This window comes from Dreissena polymorpha, chromosome 4 (assembly GCF_020536995.1).
Source record: "Dreissena polymorpha isolate Duluth1 chromosome 4, UMN_Dpol_1.0, whole genome shotgun sequence".
Lineage (NCBI taxonomy): Eukaryota > Metazoa > Mollusca > Bivalvia > Myida > Dreissenidae > Dreissena > Dreissena polymorpha.
In genome coordinates this window covers 131330410-131354196 of record NC_068358.1, presented here as the reverse complement: position 1 = coordinate 131354196, position 23787 = coordinate 131330410, and the positions used below count along the sequence as shown (strand labels likewise).

Here is a 23787-nt window from a genome sequence, read left to right as displayed (position 1 = left end):
GCTATAATGTTTTAACTTTAGCAATGTCTATCCATCGAGTGGACTTTAGAACATTTTATTTTGCAGCCATACTAACTCAGTTCTAGAAGGGAGACTGAAAACATGTACTTTTATAAAATAATATTTATTTAATTATTACTTTTAAATTAGTTGTGTGTATCCATTTTCTTTCTTGACAATATCAACGGTGCGCATAAAACAGTCAAAGAGGTGTAATAATGGCCATATGTAAGGACATTCATTTTTTTAGATGGAAATATTGATTTATTTATGAATGGAACCGTTAACAGTTGAATGCCTTCACGGAGTTAGCGGCATTTAACATAGCACTTGTTCTTTCGTCCGTACGCACGCATGAAAATGTAACGAATCGCCTCTTCATATTTCTGATAATTTTGATTCAGATTCAGCTGCAGGTCAAAATATACTAATATTTCCTTAAAACAAATTCAATGTAGAGGTTATATTACAAATATTCCATTTCCCATAGGGTCCCATTATAAAACTGCCAACTTTCAAAGCATTTTTTTGTATCACCTATAGATCAAAACCGGTATCATTTTAAAGATAAATCTGTCCTCTTTCAATAAATGCAGTCAAAAATATATGGTCTCGCAACTTCTAAGAAAGTAGAATTCGCCAAAAGGCAAGCACCCTCGGAAAACAGAGTTTCAAAAGTGAAATTTCGACAAAAGCCCCGTACTTCAATAAACGCACCCCAAATATTCATCTTTCAACGTAATCCCCAATGAAATGCGCCAAAATGTTGCAGACACACGCAGGGTGCAGGATATAGTCATAAAAAGCATGGGTGCGATCGATAAATTGCTTTTAATACCGAAGAGAAAAGGAACTCTTTAGAAATAGGCACTACTTTCAAATGGACCACGAAGGGATACAAAATGATTTAGTGTAATGCAACCTAGAGCGGGGGTACATATTACCGAACATCTAAGCCGAAATTAAAATAGTTTGGTATTAGGTGCGTTTATTTTATATTTTATAACAGTCAATATTTAGCCTTGATTTAAACTTACTCTTGCTTGTTACCATTTCATTATACGTCATCGTATACAATAGGTATATGCGTGAATACACTGGTACTGAAGTAACCACATTACCAAACAAGGCATCTAATACTGAAACACACAGCATGTATTACCCAACATTTTCCGGATTAAAAAAAAACCTCAATCAAACTTGTATTTATATACGCTAACATGACCGGCGTGACATTTATCATTAAAGTACCTCTTCTCGAACCTCACCTCTTTTCAGACCCTTCATTTGTTTACATTGTATTCGCATGCGCGCACGAGCACTATGTCACCCAGGGGTCTCGCTAGTGGGCGAAGTGGGCGATTTGCTCGCCAAGGGAATATTTATGTCGCTAATTAATTTCATGAAGGCGACATAACTTCTCCACCTTTTAATTATTTGTTTGTGCCACACATTGACCATTAAAATCAATTTGATGTGGAGAATTGGACACAGGAGATTTCTCAGCCAGAAGTTGCCCCATTTACAGGTCATGCAAAGTTGAACATTCAAATGCACAGTCGGGAGCTATTAAGAGTTCTTAAAATTGTTCATAGGTGAAGCCTTGATTAATTGCCTTGTGCTGGCTACCAATAACTATACTTCAGCAAAGTTTAATGACCCATTAAAACAATACAAAGGAATGATCAAATGGGAAGAGTTAACCTAGCACTGGCAATAAATATAGGGCTTATTCACAGGTAAGATTTGGAATCTGTGCTGTAAAATGAGATTTTAAATGAATTTTTATTTTTTTAAATCGAAGCACAATAAAAATTCGATTTAATCTTGATTTATTTTTTTTACAAGGAAGTAAGAAGATTATGAATATTACTGGTTTTGTTAAAATTGAAGTTTTATTTGATACACCTGTACAGAAAAAAAATAATAAAAAGTACCAGAATAATTGACAATCAATTACAAATAAGAAAAATGTAGGTTTTATACACTTGACATCTCTTATTATAAATGAAATGCAGCCTTTTGAATCCATCACCCATTTCAGCCTCTATTATTGAAATAGCTAATCAGTTTTCACATAAATAGCATGTTAAGTGTTAAATATATTACTTAAACTCAGTTAAATACATCAATAACAAAAATGAACACTTAAGTGAGTGTGTGTTTGTATTTGTAAATGTTGTCCCCCAAAGTGTTAAATAAGAGTTGTTTCTGATAAATGATAATTGGCACGGTTTAATGAGGGGTATGAGACAAGTAAAGAGTTGATTGAAAGCTGAACGGAAATACTTCTCCTTTAATTTGCCGCAAAATACATGTCATATGAAGACCTATGACGCAACTGTACAGAAGTGACAATTCCTGAAATTTTCAGCTAAGCTTGACTCATGGATGCAAAAGTACCATTTCTCCCTGAAAAGTTGCCACTTCTCCCTATTTTGGCCTTTGGGCGAAGTGACATCTCCCTAAATTTTGAACCTAGCTAGACCCCTGTCACCGTTTTTTTGAATAAGTTAATTGTTTTTACTACGACTCTCACGTAAGGGGAAAACAACAAAAATGCGTCAAAAACAAGTATAATAAGTAGATTTATCATAAAACACGTAAAAATCATTGTATTTCTTAATGCTTTTAAGAATGTAAAAGGATTTTTCTTAAAAAACTATAAAAACATGGTCTAATTTTTGTTCTCAACTTTGCTTGACAATCGTCACATTTCGGCTGCTGCAATAAGTCACGTGACCATGGTCAAAACATGTGACTAATTTATTTTTAATGTTGTACACTGAAGGGTTCGAAAGCAGGTACTCGTTGTTTGGGCGACATTGATAGTTTTACATTATATGGATGTGCTGGAAACTTGTTAAAATCTGTGATCAAAAGAGGATTTACATAGCCAGCCATGTAGATTTATCAAATACAGTACTTATAAATATGTTTCACTATTTTCAATATTATATTTAAGTCAAATTGACGTGTCAAAAATTAAGAGGTTCTAAAGATGGTTCGTCCATGATATTATGGTACTATGCATGTTCATGTGCAATCCAACTTGTAATGGCATTCGGGTTGCATTTAATAAGATTATACAATAATAAAATTAGCAGTATTTGCATTCGAACGGAAGTAAATATTAAACATTTGTGACATACTGTAAAGTGGCGAAAATTATACATGGCAATTAGTTGTATTTACACATCGTCCATTGTCTACTTAGAACAATATTGATAAATATAGATTAATCGAGCTGCTTACACTTGTACCCATTTAAGTTAATCCGTGTAATTACAAACTGTCAGCAGGTGCAGGTGTCTTTATGCCACCAATTATCGCTTCTCGGCCTTTTGGCTAAGATCAAAGTGTGAAGTGTAGTGTTGGCATCCTCATTTGTCTTTATTGCGTCAAGCCTAAAACAGTTATCTGATAATGATATGCACAACAGTTCTGCTGCAAACTACTTCTGACCAATCAAAAATAATTACTGGATCGTTTGATACGCCCTTAACCAATCGTTATTGTTCAACTTCACATGCTATATTTTTTTATTGGATGAAGGTGTGGTTTTGTCGACTTAATCACAACTGTCTCACAATTAACAGTACAATTACTGTTTCAATAATTACTCAACTAAAAGACTGTAACGATAAAGATACAGTGTGTTTGATTTGAAATTAATTTAGAGGAAATATCAAATTATTCGCGATATAATTGTGTTAAAAAATACCAAAGAAACTGTTAACCGAAATCAACAGAATTCAATGTTCTCTGCGCTAAAATGTTTGTATAAAAAATCAATACACGCTCTCTTTCCATGTGTATGCCTTGAACTTGTACATTGCTGCATAATTTTCGTGCTCTTTTGTTGGGAAATATACTTGATGACTATATCGGAAGCATTGGTAAACATCGTGTTTACATTAAAAAAATCGAAAGTGTGTTTCGGATTACAAATTATTATTCTCATTTGGGAATTTAATGGAACATTTATAGTACCGGTATATTTATAATATTATTTATTTATCTAGATCTATATTTTCTATCTATGTGTGTAAAGTCAAAGATTCTATATACAATGTACATCTACGCCTAGTTTTTGAAATTAAGAACCAAATTGTTCGGAAATAGAGTTCCCGACCGATACATGTGAACATATTACCGAACCCCTCAATAACTTTGTAATGCATGAATCTTTGTTAATATGTAGTGATGTCCCTTATTTTCACGCCTGTTTACATGTGAAAAATGACTGGTTTTCGTATAAATACACGAATGCAATGTCCGCATATGCTTATGAACTCAGTTCTTCAGAGTTACTGTTTCGACAAGGCACGCCTCGAAAAAAGATGCGTAACATAAAGTTAGTATAAATTTCAAATAGAACCTGGTGTTTTGTTGACGAGGGAAAGGATATGTCGTCATCAGTATGGTATGAATTATGTGAAGAAAACTAGCAATGCGTCAACATAGCGCGGTTTATTTTTTGTTCGGTATTAGAAATACGTTCGGCATTAGCTGCCCCCGCTCTAAAAGCAATAACTTTAACAAAGTCAACCTTTGGGCATTGAGACCCTCATAACAATATGTTTTCTCAAACTGCATTCAAAGCCGAATTGATTTAAACAATACAAAAGATAGGTCATGTGTTATGTAAGAAAGAACACTACCAGAATCAATGGTCACTGTTTTACAGCCATGTATTTACCGGCTTCTCTCCGGTTGATGTTGGTTCCTTGCCATCTGTTAAGTCTCATGTAGTCTCCAACCTTCCAGCAAAAGAGTGAATTTCTAGTCATGATTTTAGAGGATATGTCATGTAGAGGATATAGCATTGCACACATCTTTAAGGAGCAAACCATAAAGGATTGTAGTCAATATAAATAAGTATGTATGCACATTCTGAAGCTGGATTTCCTCTTGAAAATTTTGCTGGATTTTGCTCCAACTTAAAGAGTAAAAGAATCTTAATGTGCAGATGATCGTAATGAAAGGAATTTGGCTTCAACAAGTTTTTTAGTATTATGTCCCTTTGTATGTTTTTCACTATCACTATAGAATATTTTAGTCCCAAAAGTTAGTTTTTAGCTCATCTGTTTTTTGAAAAAAAATTATGAGCTATTGTCATCACCTTGGTGTCGGCGTTGGCGTCGGCGTCCGGTTAAGTTTTGCGTTTAGGTCCACTTTTCTCAGGAAGTGTCAATGCTATTGCATTCAAACTTGGTACACTTACTTACTATCATGTGGGGACTGGGCAGGCAAAGTTAGATAACTCTGGCGTGCATTTTGACAGAATTATGTGCCCTTTTTAACCAGGTTTTCCGAAGGAAAAAACTGGTTATTAGATTGGCGAATGCGGGCGGGCTGGCTGGCTGGCTGGCGGGCTGGCTGGCGGGCGGGCGGAACAAGCTTGTCTGGGCCATAACTATGTCGTTCATTGTCAGATTTTAAAATCATTTGGCACATTTGTTCACCATCATTGGACGGTGTGTTGCGCGAAATAATTACGTCGATATCTCCAAGGTCAAGGTCACACTTTGAGTTCAAAGGTCAAAAATGGCCATAAATGAGCTTGTCCTGGTCATAACTATGTCATTCATTGTGAGATTTTAAAATCATTTGGCACATTTGTTCACCATCATGGGACGGTGTGTCGCACGAAAGAATCACGTCAATATCTCCAATGTCAAGGTCGCCACTACTAAAAATAGATTTTTTTAAAAAACAAACTTACAAAGGGGGTTAATTTTGTTTGTTCATTTCAAAAGTTCAGTTTGAGTTTTCTCCCTTTATCAGATTTTTTTTTCACAATGAAATAAGGGGACTGTTCAAGCAAAGTTATGTAACTCTGACTGGCATTTTGACAGAATTATATGCCCTTTTTATACTTAGAAAATTGAAAATTTGGGTAAGTTTTGTGTTTTGGTCAACTTTACCCCTAAAGTATCATAGATATTGCTTTCATACTTGGAACACTCGCAAACTATCATAAGGGTACAATAAAAGGACAAGTTGCATAACTCTGGTTGTCATTTTTACGGAATTATGGCCCTTTTTTGACTTAGTAACTTTGAATATATGGTTAAATTTTGTGTTTCGATCCACTTTACTTCTAAAGTATCAAGGCTATTGCTTTCAAACTTCAAATACTTTCATGCTATCATGAGGTTACTGTACCTTGCAAGTTGAATTTTACCTTGACCTTTGAATGACCTTGACTCTCAAGGTCAAATTATTAAGTTTTGCTAAAATTGCCATAACTTCTTTTATTTATGATTAGATTTGATTGATACTTTGACAAAACTACTCTTACCTGACATACCACAATAGACTCTTTTTTTTGAAACGGTTAAAAAACACAAATATTTATTTTTATTATTTTATTTTTGAAATACCGTCCAACCATCGCACCCAAGAATCCCCTCCCCCCCCCACACCCCCCCTCACCCCGAATTTTTTTTTGTTTTGCATTTTTTTTTCGCATTTTTGGAAGATAATGTAATAAATGTCCACACCCCCACACTATACACCCCTCTGCACTCCACCCCTCCCTCCTTTGTGATTGAAATTGAGAGTCCCTTCACCTTTAAAAAGAAAATAGATGAGTGGTCTGCACCTGCAAGGCGGTGCTCTTGTTTAAACTCTCCTTTGACTACTTCAATACTTGGTAAATTCAAAATTTTGACAGTTTTGTGACATTGTGTATTTGGGTGAAAAAAATTTTTTTGGACTGTGACCAATTTCTGCAGCATTTCGTCCCTATGTCTTTTGTGCATAAAGAATTTATTGTGGATTTGATTTGAAGATCTCGTAACATCTGTTTTGGAGGCATCAGTGTTTATGACACATTTGTAGTTTCTCCAGTTTTTGTAGTTTTAAACATTTTGAATTATAACCTTTACTGTATTTTTTTACTTCAGGCATGAGAACTATTCAACAGCTTAGTGGAGTGGCCAAGAGGTTTGCTTTCTATTTTTGCCTCCAAGTTCATGTAAATTTCATTTTATGTTAAACATGTTAAAAGTGTTAAATGTACATCAATTTAATCCATTTTATGTAGATATTTGTGATCATATTGCAGTGAAGTACTAGTCTTATATGGGCTGTAATGCGAGATCAAGTTTTAGTTGTGTTGAGTTTTTGTCTTGAACTCTTGAGCAAGTTGCATATTGGCATATGCTAGAGATTTAGTGCTCCCGTGTATAGCGCGCAGGCTGTTTTTTAAATGCAAAAATGGAGAAAAAAATATTTAAAGACAATAAAACCACCTAATCAGACCGAAAATGGCCGCCATTTTACTATTGCACAATCCAATAATCCGGGGCATTGGAAAGCTTAATAAAGCATTCAAAAAACAAAGCATCATTATGATTAGGAGCATGGGTTGCATAGCACTATACTTTTCTGACAATTTTGTAATTTTCTAGCAAAAGATTAACAGTCCACGTGCATTTCGTGAAAAACGTGAGAAAATAAAAATTAGTGTCCATCGTGTGATTTTTTCTCGGGGAAAGCATGGGCATTACCGGTAAATTTGAATGTCGCATGGGAGACAGGGATACAGTTGTTGAGGTACACCACTGTAGAACGTTCAATATTTTTACACACAAAATGCAATTGCATATCTTAACGTTCTCAAGTGTCAATTAGTGTCTCAAATGTCAATAAGCGTCTTAACAAGTCATGGCACATATTACTCAATAACATCTGACAATTACGAAGTGCAAAATGACCCCCTTTCACACCTACCGTTACCCGCAAAAAAGACCTCGTTCGCATCTACCCTTGCCTGCTCTCCGGAATGTCGACAACAATCCCCATCGGAATTCATCAATAAAGAAGTGTAAAAACACAAACAAAGAAATGTCCGCAAGTTTATTCAAACAAATTTATTTTTTACCAAAACTTCTTCCGCATTCATATCTACCAGAAGCGACTTCTTGTTGTTTCGACAATGGCCACTCAGTCTGTACGATTATAGGGTGGTAGTTTTCTGGAAAAAACATGGCGGCCATTTTTAGCTCATCTATTTTTTGAAAAAAAATTATGAGCTATTGTCATCACCTTGGCGTCGGCGTCGGCGTTGGCGTTGGCGTTGGCGTCCGGTTAAGTTTTGCGTTTAGGTCCACTTTTCTCAGAAAGTATCAATGCTATTGCATTCAAACTTGGTACACTTACTAACTATCATGAGGGGACTGGGCAGGCAAAGTTAGATAACTCTGGCGTGCATTTTGACAGAATTATGTGCCCTTTTTATACTTAAAAAATTGAAAATTTTGGTTAAGTTTTGCGTTTAGTTCCACTTTTCTCAGTAAGTATCAATGCTATTGCATTCAAACTTGGTACACTTACTTACTATCATGAGGGGACTGGGCAGGCAAAGTTAGATAACTCTGGCATGCATTTTGACAGAATTATGTGCCCTTTTTATACTTAGAAAATTGACAATTTTGGTTAAGTTTTGTGTTTAGGTCCATTTTATTCCTTAAGCATCAAAGCTATTGCTTTCATACTTGCAACACTTACTAACTATCATAAGGGGACTGTGCAGGCAAAGTAATGTAACTCTGACTGGCATTTTGACAGAATTATGTGCCCTTTTTATACTTAGAAAATTGAAAATTTGATTAAGTTTTGTGTTTAGGTCCACTTTATTCCTACAGTATCAAAGCTATTGCTTTCATACTTGCAAGATTTATGAACTATCATAAGGGGACGGTGCAGGCAAAGTTATGTAACTCTGACTGGCATTTGGACGGAATTATGGGCCCTTTATACTTAGAAAATTGAAAATTTGGTTAAGATTTATGTTTTGGTCCACTTTACCCCTAAAGTATCATAGATATTGCTTTCATACTTGGAACACTCACAAACTATCATAAGGGTACAGTAAAAGGACAAGTTGCATAACTCTGGTTGTCATTGTTACGGAATTATGGCCCTTTTTTGACTTAGTAACTTTTAATATATGGTTAATTTTTGTGTTTCGATCCACTCGAAGTATCAAGGCTATTGCTTTCAAACTTCAAATACTTACATGCTATCATGAGGTTACTGTACCTGGCAACTTGAATTTTACTTTGACCTTTGAATGACCTTGACTCTCAAGGTCAAATTATTAAATTTTGCTAAAATTGCCATAACTTCTTTATTTATGATTAGATTTGATTGATACTTTGATGAAACTACTCTTACCTGACATACCACAATAGACTTCACCCAAACCATCCCCCGTGCCCTCCCTCCCCCCCTCCCCCCCCCCTAATTTTTTTTTTTTTTTTTTTTTTTTTTTAAGATCATCTCACAAATGACCACCACACCCTCACACTATACCCCCACCCCACCCCCCCACCCCACCCCACCCCCTAATTTTTTTATTTTTTTTTTTTTTTTTTTAAGATCATCTCACAAATTATCACCACACCCTCACACTATACCCCCCCCCATTTTTTTTTTTAAAACGGTTATGTTTGAAATACCGTCCAACCATCGCACCCCCCCCCCCCCCCCCCCCCCCCCCCCCGATTTTTTTTTTTTTTTTTTTTTTTTTTTCGCTTTTTTGGAAGATAATGTAATAAATGTCCACAACCCCACACTATACACCCCTCTTCACTCCACTCCTCCCTCCTTTGTGATTGAAAATGAGAGTCCCTTCACCTTTAAAAAGAAAATAGATGAGCGGTCTGCACCCGCAAGGCGGTGCTCTTGTTATTATTTACATTTACACAACATATTTTTATCCAATTTAGCAGCCAGGATAGCGTTGTATCAATGTATAGCGCGCACCAGCTTATTTATTTAAATTTTGGAGGTAAAACACTGCGCACTATACGTGGAAACCTACGGTATGGCTTTTTATTTAATTTCTGACTTCATGTGACATACATGTTAAGTTATGGCACAACACTTATAGCCTTCTATCTGCATTAGCAGGGATTTTCCTTGTCCAATTGGGAAAAGTACCTGTACCGGTCCAATTGGGAAAAATTGAGTCGTGAAAACCTCAAAATTGGGAAAAATTTAATTGAACATACCCATTAAAATAATCATTTGCAGGCATGCCTTAATGACCATTAAGTTATAAAGTTGAAATAAATGACAAAATATTATAAAGAACACACAAAATCAATTACAAGTTGTTTTAATCTCTTGTAAAGCAATGTCTCTGTCTTTCATTTTTTTGAAAATTTTAACAATCTTTGATGTTTGATCATCTATCAGTTGCTGGCATCCCTCTCTGCACAGCATCATTAGTGCTGTCAATGTGTCGTGTGATAGACGGTTCCGATTGTTCGTGCAAAGATTGTTTATTAGACTGAACACCCTTTCCACAGAGGCAAGGTTACAAACCGACGTAAAACAGTACGCTGCTGCCTGACAAAAGAACCGGAAACAGTAACGACTCTATTGATTGCACGCGCTGAATAATAAAACCCGAAATTAATGGAGCGCGTGGTTACACACAACTTTACGATTTTCTTTGTTCGCGCGCCGAAAGTTGGGTTTTGTTACGAAACTTTCGGTCATTTTGAGAAAAAATTCGGACGCCAATTGGGATTTTTTCAGATGCCGATTGGGAATTTTTGCTTGATTGGGAAAGTACCGTTTACCGGTACTTTATAAAGAAGGAGGAAAATCGCTGATTAGACAGGTTATCAACACTCACATAAAAACCATGAACAGTATTATTAATGCAGCACTGAACTTTGCAGCAGAATAATACCACAAATTTATATTTGCAAATGAAATACATGTGTAAGCACAGTTTTGACAGTTTGAAATACTTATTTTTTCTAAACAAACATAGCTGCAGTTCTCTAAAACAGTGGTCATTCTCAAAACATGAATTGATCCATTGTTAAATTATGATTGTTTGGTATGAAACTGCCATGTTAATTCTTTTATTAATTTTCAGTTTAAAAAGATATAATGGGAGCTAAAAATTCCAAATGAAAGGTTAAAAAAAAAGAAAAGAATTTTTTAGATCTCAATATTTTATTCAACTCCCTTCCATAAAAGTTCAACCTTTGCGAATATAATACTGAAAACACGTGTCTTCACAATTTTGAAACATTTTTAGCACATCAACACTATTTCCCAATTTTATTCAAAACATCGCATTTTCCTAATCCAAAGGGTCCGGCCCTATTTCCAAATAGTCTAAAAAAAAACAACTGCGCTTGTTTAACCCTTTGCATGCTGGGAAATTTGTCGTCTGCTAAAATGTCGTCTGCTGAATTTCTAAAATTAGCATTTTCTACGATTTTTTTTCAAAGAATACTATCAGAATAGCAAACAGTTTGGATCCTGATGAGACGCCACGTTCTGTGGCGTCTCATCTGGATCCAAACTGTTTGCAAAGGCCTTCACAACTCGGTTCCCGCACTGTAAGGGTTAAAGGGTCTTTTTGACGATGCTGTTTCAGCATCGTCTAAGGTATGATACCATCAAAAATTTCTTCACAATGGCGACCTATCTAAAAGACCGAGCCAGTCCGATTGAGATAACTAGGTTTTTCTAATCGAAATACATCGACCTCGTTGATTTTCATTGATAACATTCTCCTAGCAGAGTTGTCATTCGTGTTTCAACATTCAACAATGAGACAAACATGAGAGTCTCATGTAAAAACTTTTTTACAGCATAAATTGGCTTGTTTCGCTATTTAGAAGCTGTCATTTATGATATATGAATTATTTATTCACTAAATCTCCGCTAATGACAACAATGGATGGAATTCGAAGGATATATTCGATGTGAATGAATCACTTTCTACAACAATAGCTTCACCCATGAGAGAATTGATAACACTCGTGTCAAAACTTTCTTACAGCTTAAATTGGCTTGTTTCGCTATTTAGTAATGCAACAATAAATGGAATTCGAAGGATATATTCGATGTGAATGAAGCACTTTCTGGATCTCGACAGCTTGACAAGGCAAAACTGGCATACTGATAATACTGGTATTTTTAGTTATAAATTTAAGTCACATTTTGCTTAATAAATTTTGTTCGAGCATTTTGCGACTTATTGAATGGCTATGATACCCAATATCAACATGTCATATGGGATTTGCATATCACCAAGCTGTCCTGAAATACAACATTGATTACAAACTTTTTACTCAAATTACTGGTTTGTATGAATTCTTTCTTTTTTCTATTTAAGTAGTTGATATCATAGTCCAAATAATTAGATGTAATATACCGTTAGTCCATGTATATTGACCTCATATTTATTGGAGTAGATATCCTGTTAAAGTGGCCTTTTCACAGATTTTGGCATGTTTAGAAGTTAGTCATTAAATGCTTTATATTGATAGATGTAAACATTGGATCTTAAAAGCTCCAGTTAAAAATCCAGAATAAAATTCTAAAAAAAAAAGTAGCCCGCAGCAGGGCTCGAACCTGTGACACCCTTAGTCCTGGAGTAAAAACGCATTAGCCTGCTCTACTATTCTGCCAAGTATAAATGGTTGACGTATTTTATACCTAATATAAGCAATCTTCGTAGTTTCACAAAATTAAACGACAATAACAGAACTCTCCAAATTATTCAATCGTTTCGCGTTGCAACGCTTTATATTTTTTAAATTGTTAAAAGATGCATATAATGGCTATATTAGACCATGGTAAATGTTCAGTAATACTGTTTCCTCACAAATAACATAACTAAAACGAAAATTTGCGAATCCGATACAACTTTTTTCAATTTTGTCAATTTACCAAAACGTGAAAAGATCCATTTAAAGTTAAATGAACTGTATCACAGTAAAAGACATTAAAGCGATTGTGGCCAGTTTAGACCAGATCAGCTTGCAGTTGCTTGAAAGCTGTTTGCTTAAGAACGGTTTTCTGACAATGACAAATAGTTTAATTGGATACTGATTAGACTGCCCTTTTCCTGTGACCTGGATAATTAAATTCAGAAGCCTGGTAACAGTTTAACGTTAATGTTACCAATGTGTCAGACCGGGGCTTGGATTTTGAAATCTAGGACATGCATGATCAGAAGATGTGATTTAAGATTATACATTTTTTTCAAACACATACAAATGTAAACATGTATTTGTAACTAATGTAGATGTTATAAATAGTAAAATGCACTAAGTCAGAAGGCATTTGACTTCGGCTGGTGCCTTGGCACACCAGGTGTTTCAGTTGCAATAGTTTGATGGACTCACTACTTGGATGTGTAGTTACATTATTTACCATATATCAAACTATAATACAAGAATACAGTGTATTATTATGCCCCCCTTCGATGAAGAGGCGGTATATTGTTTTGCACATGTCGGTCCGTATGTCTGTCCACCAGATGGTTTCCAGATGATAACCCAAGAATGCTTAGGTTAGGATCATGAAAGTTCATAGGTACATCGATCATGACTCGCAGATGACCCCTTTTGATTTTGAGGTCACTAGGTCAAAGGTCAAGGTCACGGTGACCCGAAATAGTAAAATAGTTTCCGGATGATAACTCAAGAACGCTTATGCCTAGGATCATGAAACTTCATAGGTACATTGATCATGACTCGCAGATGACCCCTATTGATTTTCAGGTCACTATGTCAAAGGTCAATGTTACGGTGACCTGGAATTGTAAAATGGTTTCCGGATGATAACCGAAGACCGCTTATGCCTAGGATCATGAAACTTCATAGGTACATTGATCATGACTCGCAGATGACCCCTATTGATTTTCAGGTCACTAGGTCAAAGGTCAAGGTCACGATGATCCGAAATAGTAAAATGGTTTCCGGATGATAACTCAAGAACGCTTATGCCTAGGATCATGAAACTTCATAGGTACATTGATCATGACTCGCAGATGACCCCTAATGATTTTCAGGTCACTAGGTCAAAGGTCAAGGTCAAGGTGACTTGACACAGTAAAATGGTTTCCGGATGATAACACAAGAAAGCTTATGCCTAGGATCATGAAACTTCCTAGGTACATTGATCATGACTCGCAGATGACCCCTATTGATTTTCAGGTCACTAGATCAAAGGTCAAGGTCACAGTGCCAAAAAACGTATTCACACATTGGCTGCCACTACAACTGACAGCCCATATGGGGGGCATGCATGTTTTACAAACAGCCCTTGTTTCAAAAATTTTTTCATGTAGTATACTTATATTGATATTTACAAAATTGATGCATATGAATGATAGACTTTACTGAAATCATTTAAATGATACTGGAATCATGACAGTGAATTAATACTGATAATTATTTAATATATTTTGCTTGATACAATCATGTACATCTATATCAAATGAGATCATACTGTAACTTCAGTGATGAATTTCAGAGAATTAAATTAGATCCAAAATATAAGGAACTCCTATATCTCTCCCGCAGCGCACACACCTAAACATCCTGCTGTTTACCTATCCAAATCCAGATGAAAAAATATTATACATAATTATGTATCATATTGTTAAGAGGGGATGATTTTCCCTCTGTTGTATCAATGTATTGTTTTACTTCTTTAATCAGTGTGTTTTAAGATATATAAGCATAGCTCCAGGGTCAGTGCTTCAGGCAATGAATATTTCATATCCTGATCTCTTTTTCTAATGGATATTTTAACTAGTTCCTACATTCAATACAGTCAAATATATGTTAAGTAGCATCTGTACAAATTGGTAGATTAAATTAGTGCATCATATATTATTTTTAAGTGTTAAAAAGATAAAGTTCAAATGTTCATACTAGATTAATTTAGAACCTTAGTCATGTCACGGAGATCTAGAGTTCGTGGTCATGTGGTAATTAAACATTTTTAAATATAACCACTTTTATATGGAGTCCTGACCAGATCTCAAATGCATATCCCTTTTCTCTGTCACCCTGGTCATCTATCAAAATGGCAAATTATATGCAGAACAGTTCATTATACACAATGGTTGAATGAAGTACTTCAGAAAAAAATTGACATCATTTTCACATGGAAATTTCACTTTGACAGTCATGGAAAAAGAGCCTGCACAACACAGATCAAAAATACTTTTTATTTGTGGATCATCCCATATCATGAAACTCTATGTGCATAAATATCTCAAGTCTTCATGAAATCAGGACAAAAAAATGTTTTTAAAGTCCTTAATTGGCCTGGCTATAGTAATCAGATTATTAAAAGCTCAATTAGTCTATTATTTATATCATATTATTTGTGTATTGTAAACATACACACGATATTGCAGGTACATGATAGCAATAAATAATAACAAAGCCATCCATACTATAAAGGTTAATGGCAAAGCCTGTGAGAAAAATTTGAACATGTTGAGTGTAATCGCACAACGTGCTCATGGTGAGCTTTTGTGATCACTTTATGGCCGTCGTGAGCCGTCAACATTTGCCTTGTTAACTCTGTGGATGCCATGTTTATATTCCAATCTTTATAAAATTTGGCCAGAATATAAGTCTCAATGATATCTTGGATCAGTTCGAAAATGGTTACAATTGGTTGAAAAACATGGCTGCCAGGGGGTGGGGCATTTTTCCTTATATTGCTATAGTAAAACCATGTTATCACTCGAGAGGCCACATTTATTTTCCGATCTTCATGAATTTTGGTCACAATATTTGTCCCAATAATATCTTGTTATCTTATGTGAACGCAGGGGACAAAAATATTTATATACCGCACTCGTCCTTCAGGACGAGTGAATTACAATTATCACTCGTCCTGCAAATACATGCACTTGTCCTTCAAATAAGTGTGAAATAAAGATTACAAAAGGCTGATATGACTAATAAATTCGTGGAGAGACAATAAGGGATACAGGACACAAACGCTACCAAATAGTTTGTCATTCTCCATTTTCACCCACGCATTTTGGACAGTTTGCGAACGTTTGGTCTTATGGTACACCAACCGCTGTGTTTTCCTTTTATCTGATGCTCGCGTGCTTTCTGTTTCCGATGTTTGAACATCGAACCGTCCCCTTTAAAGAACGCTCGTATATCAGACATTTTTCAGACGAAATTCAGACTGCCTCACTGGTATAAAACCGTACTTCGCGGTTAAACAAATCTTTCAAAATAAACACTAACAGTGAATGCAGTCGGATGGTTCCCTGTCAACATGCACGTGCAACGTTAACACCAAAAAGCTAATATTTAATCGGAAAACAGTCTCGCATAACAACGCGCACCTGCTGTATGAAATTTACAATTTCAATTTCCGGTTCATTTGGGTATTACTTTCGATAAAGATATGCTTTAAGAAAATGATTTCATTAAATGAAAACATAGTCTTACTGATGAAAGATACATATTTTAACATCAGCGTTTTCACTTGTCCTGTAGGACGAGAGCTTTAGGGAAATTCACTCGTCCTTTCATGATTTCATTCGTCAATACGAGCGGACGAGTGGAATTTTTGTCCCCTGTGAACGACTTTGGGCCTTTCAGGCCCTCTTGTTTGTTCATCTTACCATTTGAAGAAAAGATATCATTGCACAGATGTCTTTTACTTTTAGAAGGTGTTATGCTGCATTTCTTATGTGGCTTGTTCGGGATATATTGTTTAGCACATGTCGGTCAGCACAGGTGGTTAGCGTGTGGCTATGATATTAATTAGTGAAAACATCATTTTGAATGATAAATAATCATATTATAACGAAAAATTAACTTTTCTGACAAAAAAAATTTCACTATCAAATATAAATATAACAAGGTATGCAACTCAAAATCACCCCAAAACGGGGTGCATCGCTTTGAACAGCCATATCTTCATCAATTGTGCAGCGATTTTCACGATCTCGGTCTTATTCAACGCAGAAATGAATTTCCTTTCTGGAAATGTATATGTCTTGCAATATTTTTACAAATGCTGGGTCAACTTTTAAGAAATAACACGATACACAACACGCATGACCCAGTTGACAGTGATCATGTATTCTTTATGAATGAAATCTCCAGTCGTAAAGACACACCTCCGCATTGGACCAATGAAATCACTCGTATGTTTAAAATGTCAGTTAGTTGAAATGTATGTAAACAAAGGTTTCAAACGGCGCTGGACAGTTAGTCTTGATGCAGAATGTAACGACAAGAACGGTAATAATGTTTTTTCATACGTTTTATTGAATTATGGTATCGAACTACATGAACTTTGTAGGGAAGTTGCCCTTTACTCCGTGAAGATTTCAGTCTTAAAGACAGCATGATCACTGTCAACTGGGTCATGCGTGTTGTGTATCGTGTTATTTCTTAAAAGTTGACCCAGCATTTGTTAAAATATTGCAAGACATATACATTTCCAGAAAGGAAATTCATTTCTGCGTTGAATAAGACCGAGATCGTGAAAATCGCTGCAAAATTTATGAAGATATGGCTGTTCAAAGCGATGCACCCCGTTTTGGGCTGATTTTGAGTTGCATACCTTGTTATATATATATATTTGATAGTGAAATATTTTTTTTTTCAGAAAAGTTAATTTTTCGTTATAATATGATTATTTATCATTCAAAATGATGTTTTCACTAATTAATATCATAGCCACACGCTAACCACCTGTGTCGGTCAGTCCGTCAGTTGGTCCATCCACCAGATGGTTTCCGGATGACAGCTCAAGAACACTTAGGCCTAGGATCATGAAACTTCATAGGTACATTGATCATGACTGGCAGATGAACCCTATTGATTTTCAGGTAACGAGGTAAAAGGGTAAGGTCACAGTGACTAGAATGCTTAGGCCTAGGATCATTAAACTACATAGGTACATTGATCATGACTGGCATATCACCCCTATTGATGTTCAGGTCATAAGGTCAAAGGTCAAGGTCACAATGAGTCGAAACGGTTTAATGATTTCCGGATGATAACTCAAGAATGCTTATGTCTAGGATCATGAAACTTCATAGGTACATTAATCATGACTGGCAGATTACCCCTATTGATTTTTAGGTCACTAGGTCAAAGGTCAAGGTCAAAGTGACTCAAAACAGTAAAATGGTATCCGGATGATAACTAAAAAATGTTTACGCCAAGGATCATGCAACTTCATAGGTACATTGATCATGACTGGTATATAACCCTTATTGATTTTCAAGTCACTTGGTCAAAGGTCAAGGTCACAGTGACTCGTAACAGTAAAAAGGTTTCTTGATGATAACTCACAAATAGTTAGGCTTAGGATCATGAAACTTCATAGGTAAATTGATCATGACTGGCAGATGATCCCTATTGATTTTCAGGTCACTAGGTCAAAGGTCAAGGTCACAGTGACACAAAATGTATTCACACAACGGCTACCACTACAACTTGCAGCCCATATGGGGGGCATGCATGTTTTACAAACAGCCCTTGTTTGTCTTATGTTGGTAAATGTTCATCCCGGTCAATTCTAGGTTAACTTTGAAAGTAGGTCATTTGTGGTCCAAACGAGGTCAACAAACCAAATCACAGAAAAGGTTATTGAACACTCCAGAGGTCACATTTTCTTCCAGATCTTCATAAAAATTGGACGAATGTTATCTTGATAAAATAAAGTTTCAGTTTGAAAGTTGGTAGTTTGTAATAAACTAGGTCATTAGGTCAAATTATAGAAAACTTCCTTTACCTTTCAACAGGTCACATTATCTTCCTGATTTTCATGAAATTGCTTACAATGTCCATCGTTATCAAATCAAAAGCTGAATTTGCAAGTTGGTCATGTGTAGGCTAAAGCTAGGTTACAACTTAGTCAAATCATACACAAGTTTTTGACACTATAGAAGGAGTTTTGGGTGAGCGATACAGGGCTATCTTGTTTTAGAACAGCCTGTAGGAAGAAAGGGAAGGTATTGTATTTGTTTCAAAAGTAACATTTTATTGTTATTGGAAGTTACTGAGCAATTATATGATGTCATAGTTTTGGTTATTTTGCTCACTTGTTATGATTTGACAAAGTGAGCTTTTGTTATCAGTCTTTGTATGTTGTATTTTATCCAAAGTTTATTGTGAACACATAAGATATCATTTTACAATGTTTAAATTTGGGTGTCACCTCTTTGCCAGATTCTTATTAAACGTAGTCACCTCTATGTCATTTTGGGTTTCATATTCTGTCAAAAATTAGGGCACTATAAGGTCAAATATAAGAAAAGGTCTGTTAATACTTTAGTGGTCACATTCTCTCTCTGATCCACTTGTAAATTGGTTAGAACATTATTTTAAATGATTTCAAAGTCAAACTTGAAAGTAGCATATTGAAAATTTAGGTCACAAGGTCTAGTCTCAGTGATTAACAGGTCACGTTCCAAAGTGGGTCATGTGCTTCCAAGCATTTGATCAATAACTAAAATCGTTAAAATCTATGTTAACACTTACATTTTTTACCTGATCTTCATGGCAGTTGATCAGAATGTTCAAATAAATAAAAGTAGGAACTCGGTAACAAAGCTCAACTAGAGCGGATAGACGCAAATAGTTTGTTCATACTCACAATGCCATATTTTTTTCTTGATCTTCATGAAAAAAAGTTAACATCACTAACAATCATTTTCATGTGAGCCACATTGTGCTGTTAAAGCTATCTATGTATAGTATAGATTGTTACAAGACCTTGTTTACCAATAAAAATAAATGAAAAAAATGGCTTTCTAAAAGTTGTAGTCATGGATGATATATTCCTAAACTTATAATCTTCCTTCGACAATCTTTTGAGAAGAAAAACAAAATTTGTCTATCATTATACCCCAACATACTGTGATTTGGGGCTAGCACAGGAATTCTCAATTATGTTCTTTGAAAAATTATGGGTAAGCATATTATTGCTGTTTTATCCATTGGTTGTCTGGACCATTACTCCCAAAAGAATTGTAAGTTCAAATATGAGACTTTTAGGTAAATAAATCTCATTGAATGGGAGTGCAGTGTCCAAGAACAAAAACTATTGCATCACAACCATTAATTATTGACCTGCAGATAAATGACAAGCAGTACAAATTACACAATTGCGGTGATGTAGATTAACTTAAATGGATACTTATTTATTTAATGCTTTCCGGTGATTTATACAGAAATATCAGTGAAATAAACTGGTATTTCACTGTTTTAAACAGTGAAAAATCACAGTGAAAATATCAATATTTTGGCTGTTTTTCTGCGAAAATCGATATTCCACCGAATCCAACAAATATCCTCTATATATCCATCCTCTTCAAAAGCATCGTCACACCAGTACTTTCAGTACTTTGATTCACAGATTTAAGCATGTAATGAAGCTTGTCAATTAAATGCTTTATATTAATAAATGTAAACATTGGATCTAAAAAGCCCTAGAAAAAAATAAAAGTAAAGAAAGAAAAAATGTAACCCTCAACTGGGCTCGAATCACTAACCCTGGAGTAAAAGTCTAGCGCTTAGACCACTCGTCCATCGGTGCTCATACAATTAGTGGTACATTTTATACTTTATATAAGCAATCCTCGTACTGTCACAAAATATAACACAACAACAGAACTCTCCAAATTATTCAATCGTTTCTTGTTACAACGCTTTATAATTTTCAGGTTTTTAAATCGTCAAAAGGTGCCTTTAATGGATATTTTAAAGCATGGTAAATGTTCAGTATTACTGTTTCCTCACAAATTTCCTTACTACACCGAAAATTTGCGAATCTGAAACAATTTTTAGCCGGATTTTTTTCGAAAAAATCTCTGCTTATAGATTGATGTTGTCGGGCGGGCGGGCGGGGGGGGCGGGCGGGCGGGGTGGCGGCGTGCTCGAAAATGTTAAAGTTCTTATTTCATGGTATAACTTTGGTATGCTTGGACCTAGAGTCTTCAAACTTGACATGAAGGTTGGCCAGGATTAACAGATGACCACTGGTCATTTCAAGGTCATTCATTTGAAGGTCAAGGTCACTGTGACCTTCAATATAAAAAATGTTAAAGTTGTTATAACTTTGGTATGCTTGGACCTAGAGTCTTGAAACTTGACATGAAGGTTGGCCATAACTAGTTAGTAACCACTGGTCATTTCAAGGTCATTCATTTGAAGGTCAAGGTCACTGTGACCTTGAATGTAAAAATGTTAAAGTTCTTATTTCATGGTATAACTTTGGTATGCTTGGACCTAGAGTCTTCAAACTTGACATGAAGGTTGGCCAGGATTAACAGATGACCACTGGTCATTTCAAGGTCATTCATTTGAAGGTGAAGGTCACTGTGACCTTCAATATAAAAATGTTAAAGTTGTTATAACTTTGGTATGCTTGGACCTAGAGTCTTGAAACTTGACATGAAGGTTGGCCAGAACTAGTAAGTAACCACTGGACATTTCAAGGTCATTCATTTGAAGGTCAAGGTCACTGTGACCTTGAATGTAAAAATGTTAAAGTTGTTATAACTTTGGTATGCTTGGACCTAGAGTCTTGAAACTTGACATGAAGGTTGGCCAGAACTAGTAAGTAACCACTGGACATTTCAAGGTCATTCATTTGAAGGCCAAGGTCACTGTGACCTTGAATGTAAAAATGTTAAAGTTCTTATTTCATGTTATAACTTTGGTATGCTTGTACCTAGAGTCTTCAAACTTGAAATAAAGATTGGCCAGTACTAGAAGATGACCACTGGTCATTTCAATGTCATTCATTTGAAGGTCAAGGTCACTGTGACCTTAAATGTTAAAATGTTAAAATTGTTATAACTTTGGTATGCTTGGACATAGAGTCTTCAAACTTGACATGAAGGTTTGCAAGCACACTTAGATGACCACTGGTCATTTCAAGGTCATTCATTCTAAGGTCAAGGTCACTGTGACCTTGAATGTAAAAATGTTAAAGTTCTTATAACTTTGGTAGGTAAAAATGTTAAAGTTCTTATTCCATGTTATATGGTACTTTCCTGTCATTTAAATCAAAAATCCGGCTTCAATGCGGTCATCTCCGACCGCGGAACTCTTGTTTTTACTAAAACGTGAAAAGATCCCTTTAAATAAAAGCTCAAATGAAAACAAGATCTGACAAAGTCACAAACTAACAAATATTTTAAATTTAAGCCAATTAATAAGTTCACAGGGTCTTGTTTACCACATCCTTAGTTCTAGCCTCCATTTCTTAAAATGTCACTCAATATCTATATATTATGATGATGCGCAACATAAACAGGAATTATCCTTTGAGCCAGCACCAATAAACTTCTAGTTTCTACTGCTACCACACCTTGTGAATATATAAATTCAGGTTTCCAAATGTGACATGGAGTTGCCTAAGTAAGAGCTATTTACACACATCCGCTCAGCTGCAAGACAGCACGACAAGCGATAGAGTCTCACCTGAAATGAAACGGACTTCAAATGATGAGAAAATTGCCAGAAAAAAAACTTATTTGAAATATAATCTTATTAAATATGAGCCAAGTAAAGAAGGGGAAGAACTCCGTCCAGCTGTAAGTACAACATTTTATTTTGGTTGTTGGCCCCTACCAGTTTTACCGAAAGGGACTTATGGTTTGCGCTCTGTGTGTCTGTCTGTGAGTCTGTCTGTCACACTTTTCTGGATCCTGCGATAACTTTAAAAGTTCTCAAAATTTTTTCATGAAACTTGAAACATGGATAGATGACAATATGGACATTATGCACGTCATTTCATTTTGGTTCTACTTCGAAAATTCTGGTTGCTATGGCAACAAATAGACTAGAAATATTGCTGAAAATGGTGGTTTTCTGGATCCTGCGATAACTTTAAAAGTTCTTAATATTTGTTCATGAAACTTGCAACATCAATAGATGGCAATATGGACATTGTGCACGTCATTTCATTTTGTTCCTACATGTACGTCAAAAATTGCGGTTGCTATGGCAATCAAAAAAAAAAAATTCTGAAAATGGTGGAATTTTTGGCAATGGTGGAGCCGGTATGGGACCATATTGCTTGACAATAGCCTTGTTTATTTTGATTTCTGATTTATTTCTTATTTGAATTTACTTTAAACGCTCGGCAACAAATATTTGTTATGCCCCTGGTAAGGTCGCATATAGCAGTCAGACTCTGTCCGTTTGTCTGTTAGGTATTCCGTTTTTTTGAGGTTTTTAACACAACTGTTTCAGATATTGAGCTTTTTTTATGCCCCCTAATCGAAAGATCTGGGGTATATTGTTTTTGGCCTGTCTGTCTGTCATTCATTCATTGTGTGTGTCCCAAAACTTTATTCTTGGTTAAAGTTTGATATCTTTTGCTTTAAAGCGGCGTCAAAACTTTAACCTTGGTCATAACTTTTGCAATATTGAAGATAGCAACTTTATATTTGGCACACATGTATATCTCATTGAGCTGCACATTTTGAGTGGTGAAAGGTCAAGGTCATCCGTCAAGGTCAAAGGTCAAATTTATGGCTTCAAAGCATAGGGGGCATTGTGTTTCTTACAAACACATTTCTTGATTTGGTACATGTATGTGAGCCAACCTTCATGACCTACATATGTAGTTTGATTTTTTTTTTTAGCTCATCTATTTTTTGAAAAGAAAAAATGAGCTATTGTCATCACCTTGGCGTCGGCATCGGTGTCCAGTTAAGTTGTGTGTTTAGGTCCACTTTTCTCATCAAGTATCAATGCTTTTGCATTCAAACTTGGTACACTTACTAACTATCATGAGCGGACTGGGCAGGCAAAGTTAGATAACTCTGGCATGCATTTTGACAGAATTATGTGCCCTTTTTATATTTAGAAAATTGAAAATTTGGGTTAAGTTTTGTGTTTAGGTCCATTTTATTCCTCAAGTATCAAAGCTATTGCTTTCATACTTGCAACACTTACTAACTATCATAAGGGGACTGTGCAGGCAAAGTTA

At 35.5% G+C, this 23787-nt stretch overlaps 1 protein-coding gene across 1 annotated transcript in view; it reads left to right on the top strand.

Moving 5' to 3' along the window:
* The first annotated feature begins 150 nt into the window (after positions 1-150).
* The window catches only part of LOC127876521 (39S ribosomal protein L22, mitochondrial-like), a 34929-nt gene continuing 11292 nt past the window's right edge, over positions 151-23787 (top strand). Inside the window, exons 1-3 of the mRNA XM_052421820.1 lie at positions 151-228; positions 6915-6954; positions 22180-22384. Of these exons, the coding sequence (XP_052277780.1) occupies positions 219-228; positions 6915-6954; positions 22180-22384 (255 nt within the window). The 5' untranslated portion in view covers positions 151-218. The remainder of the gene's footprint in view (positions 229-6914; positions 6955-22179; positions 22385-23787) is intronic.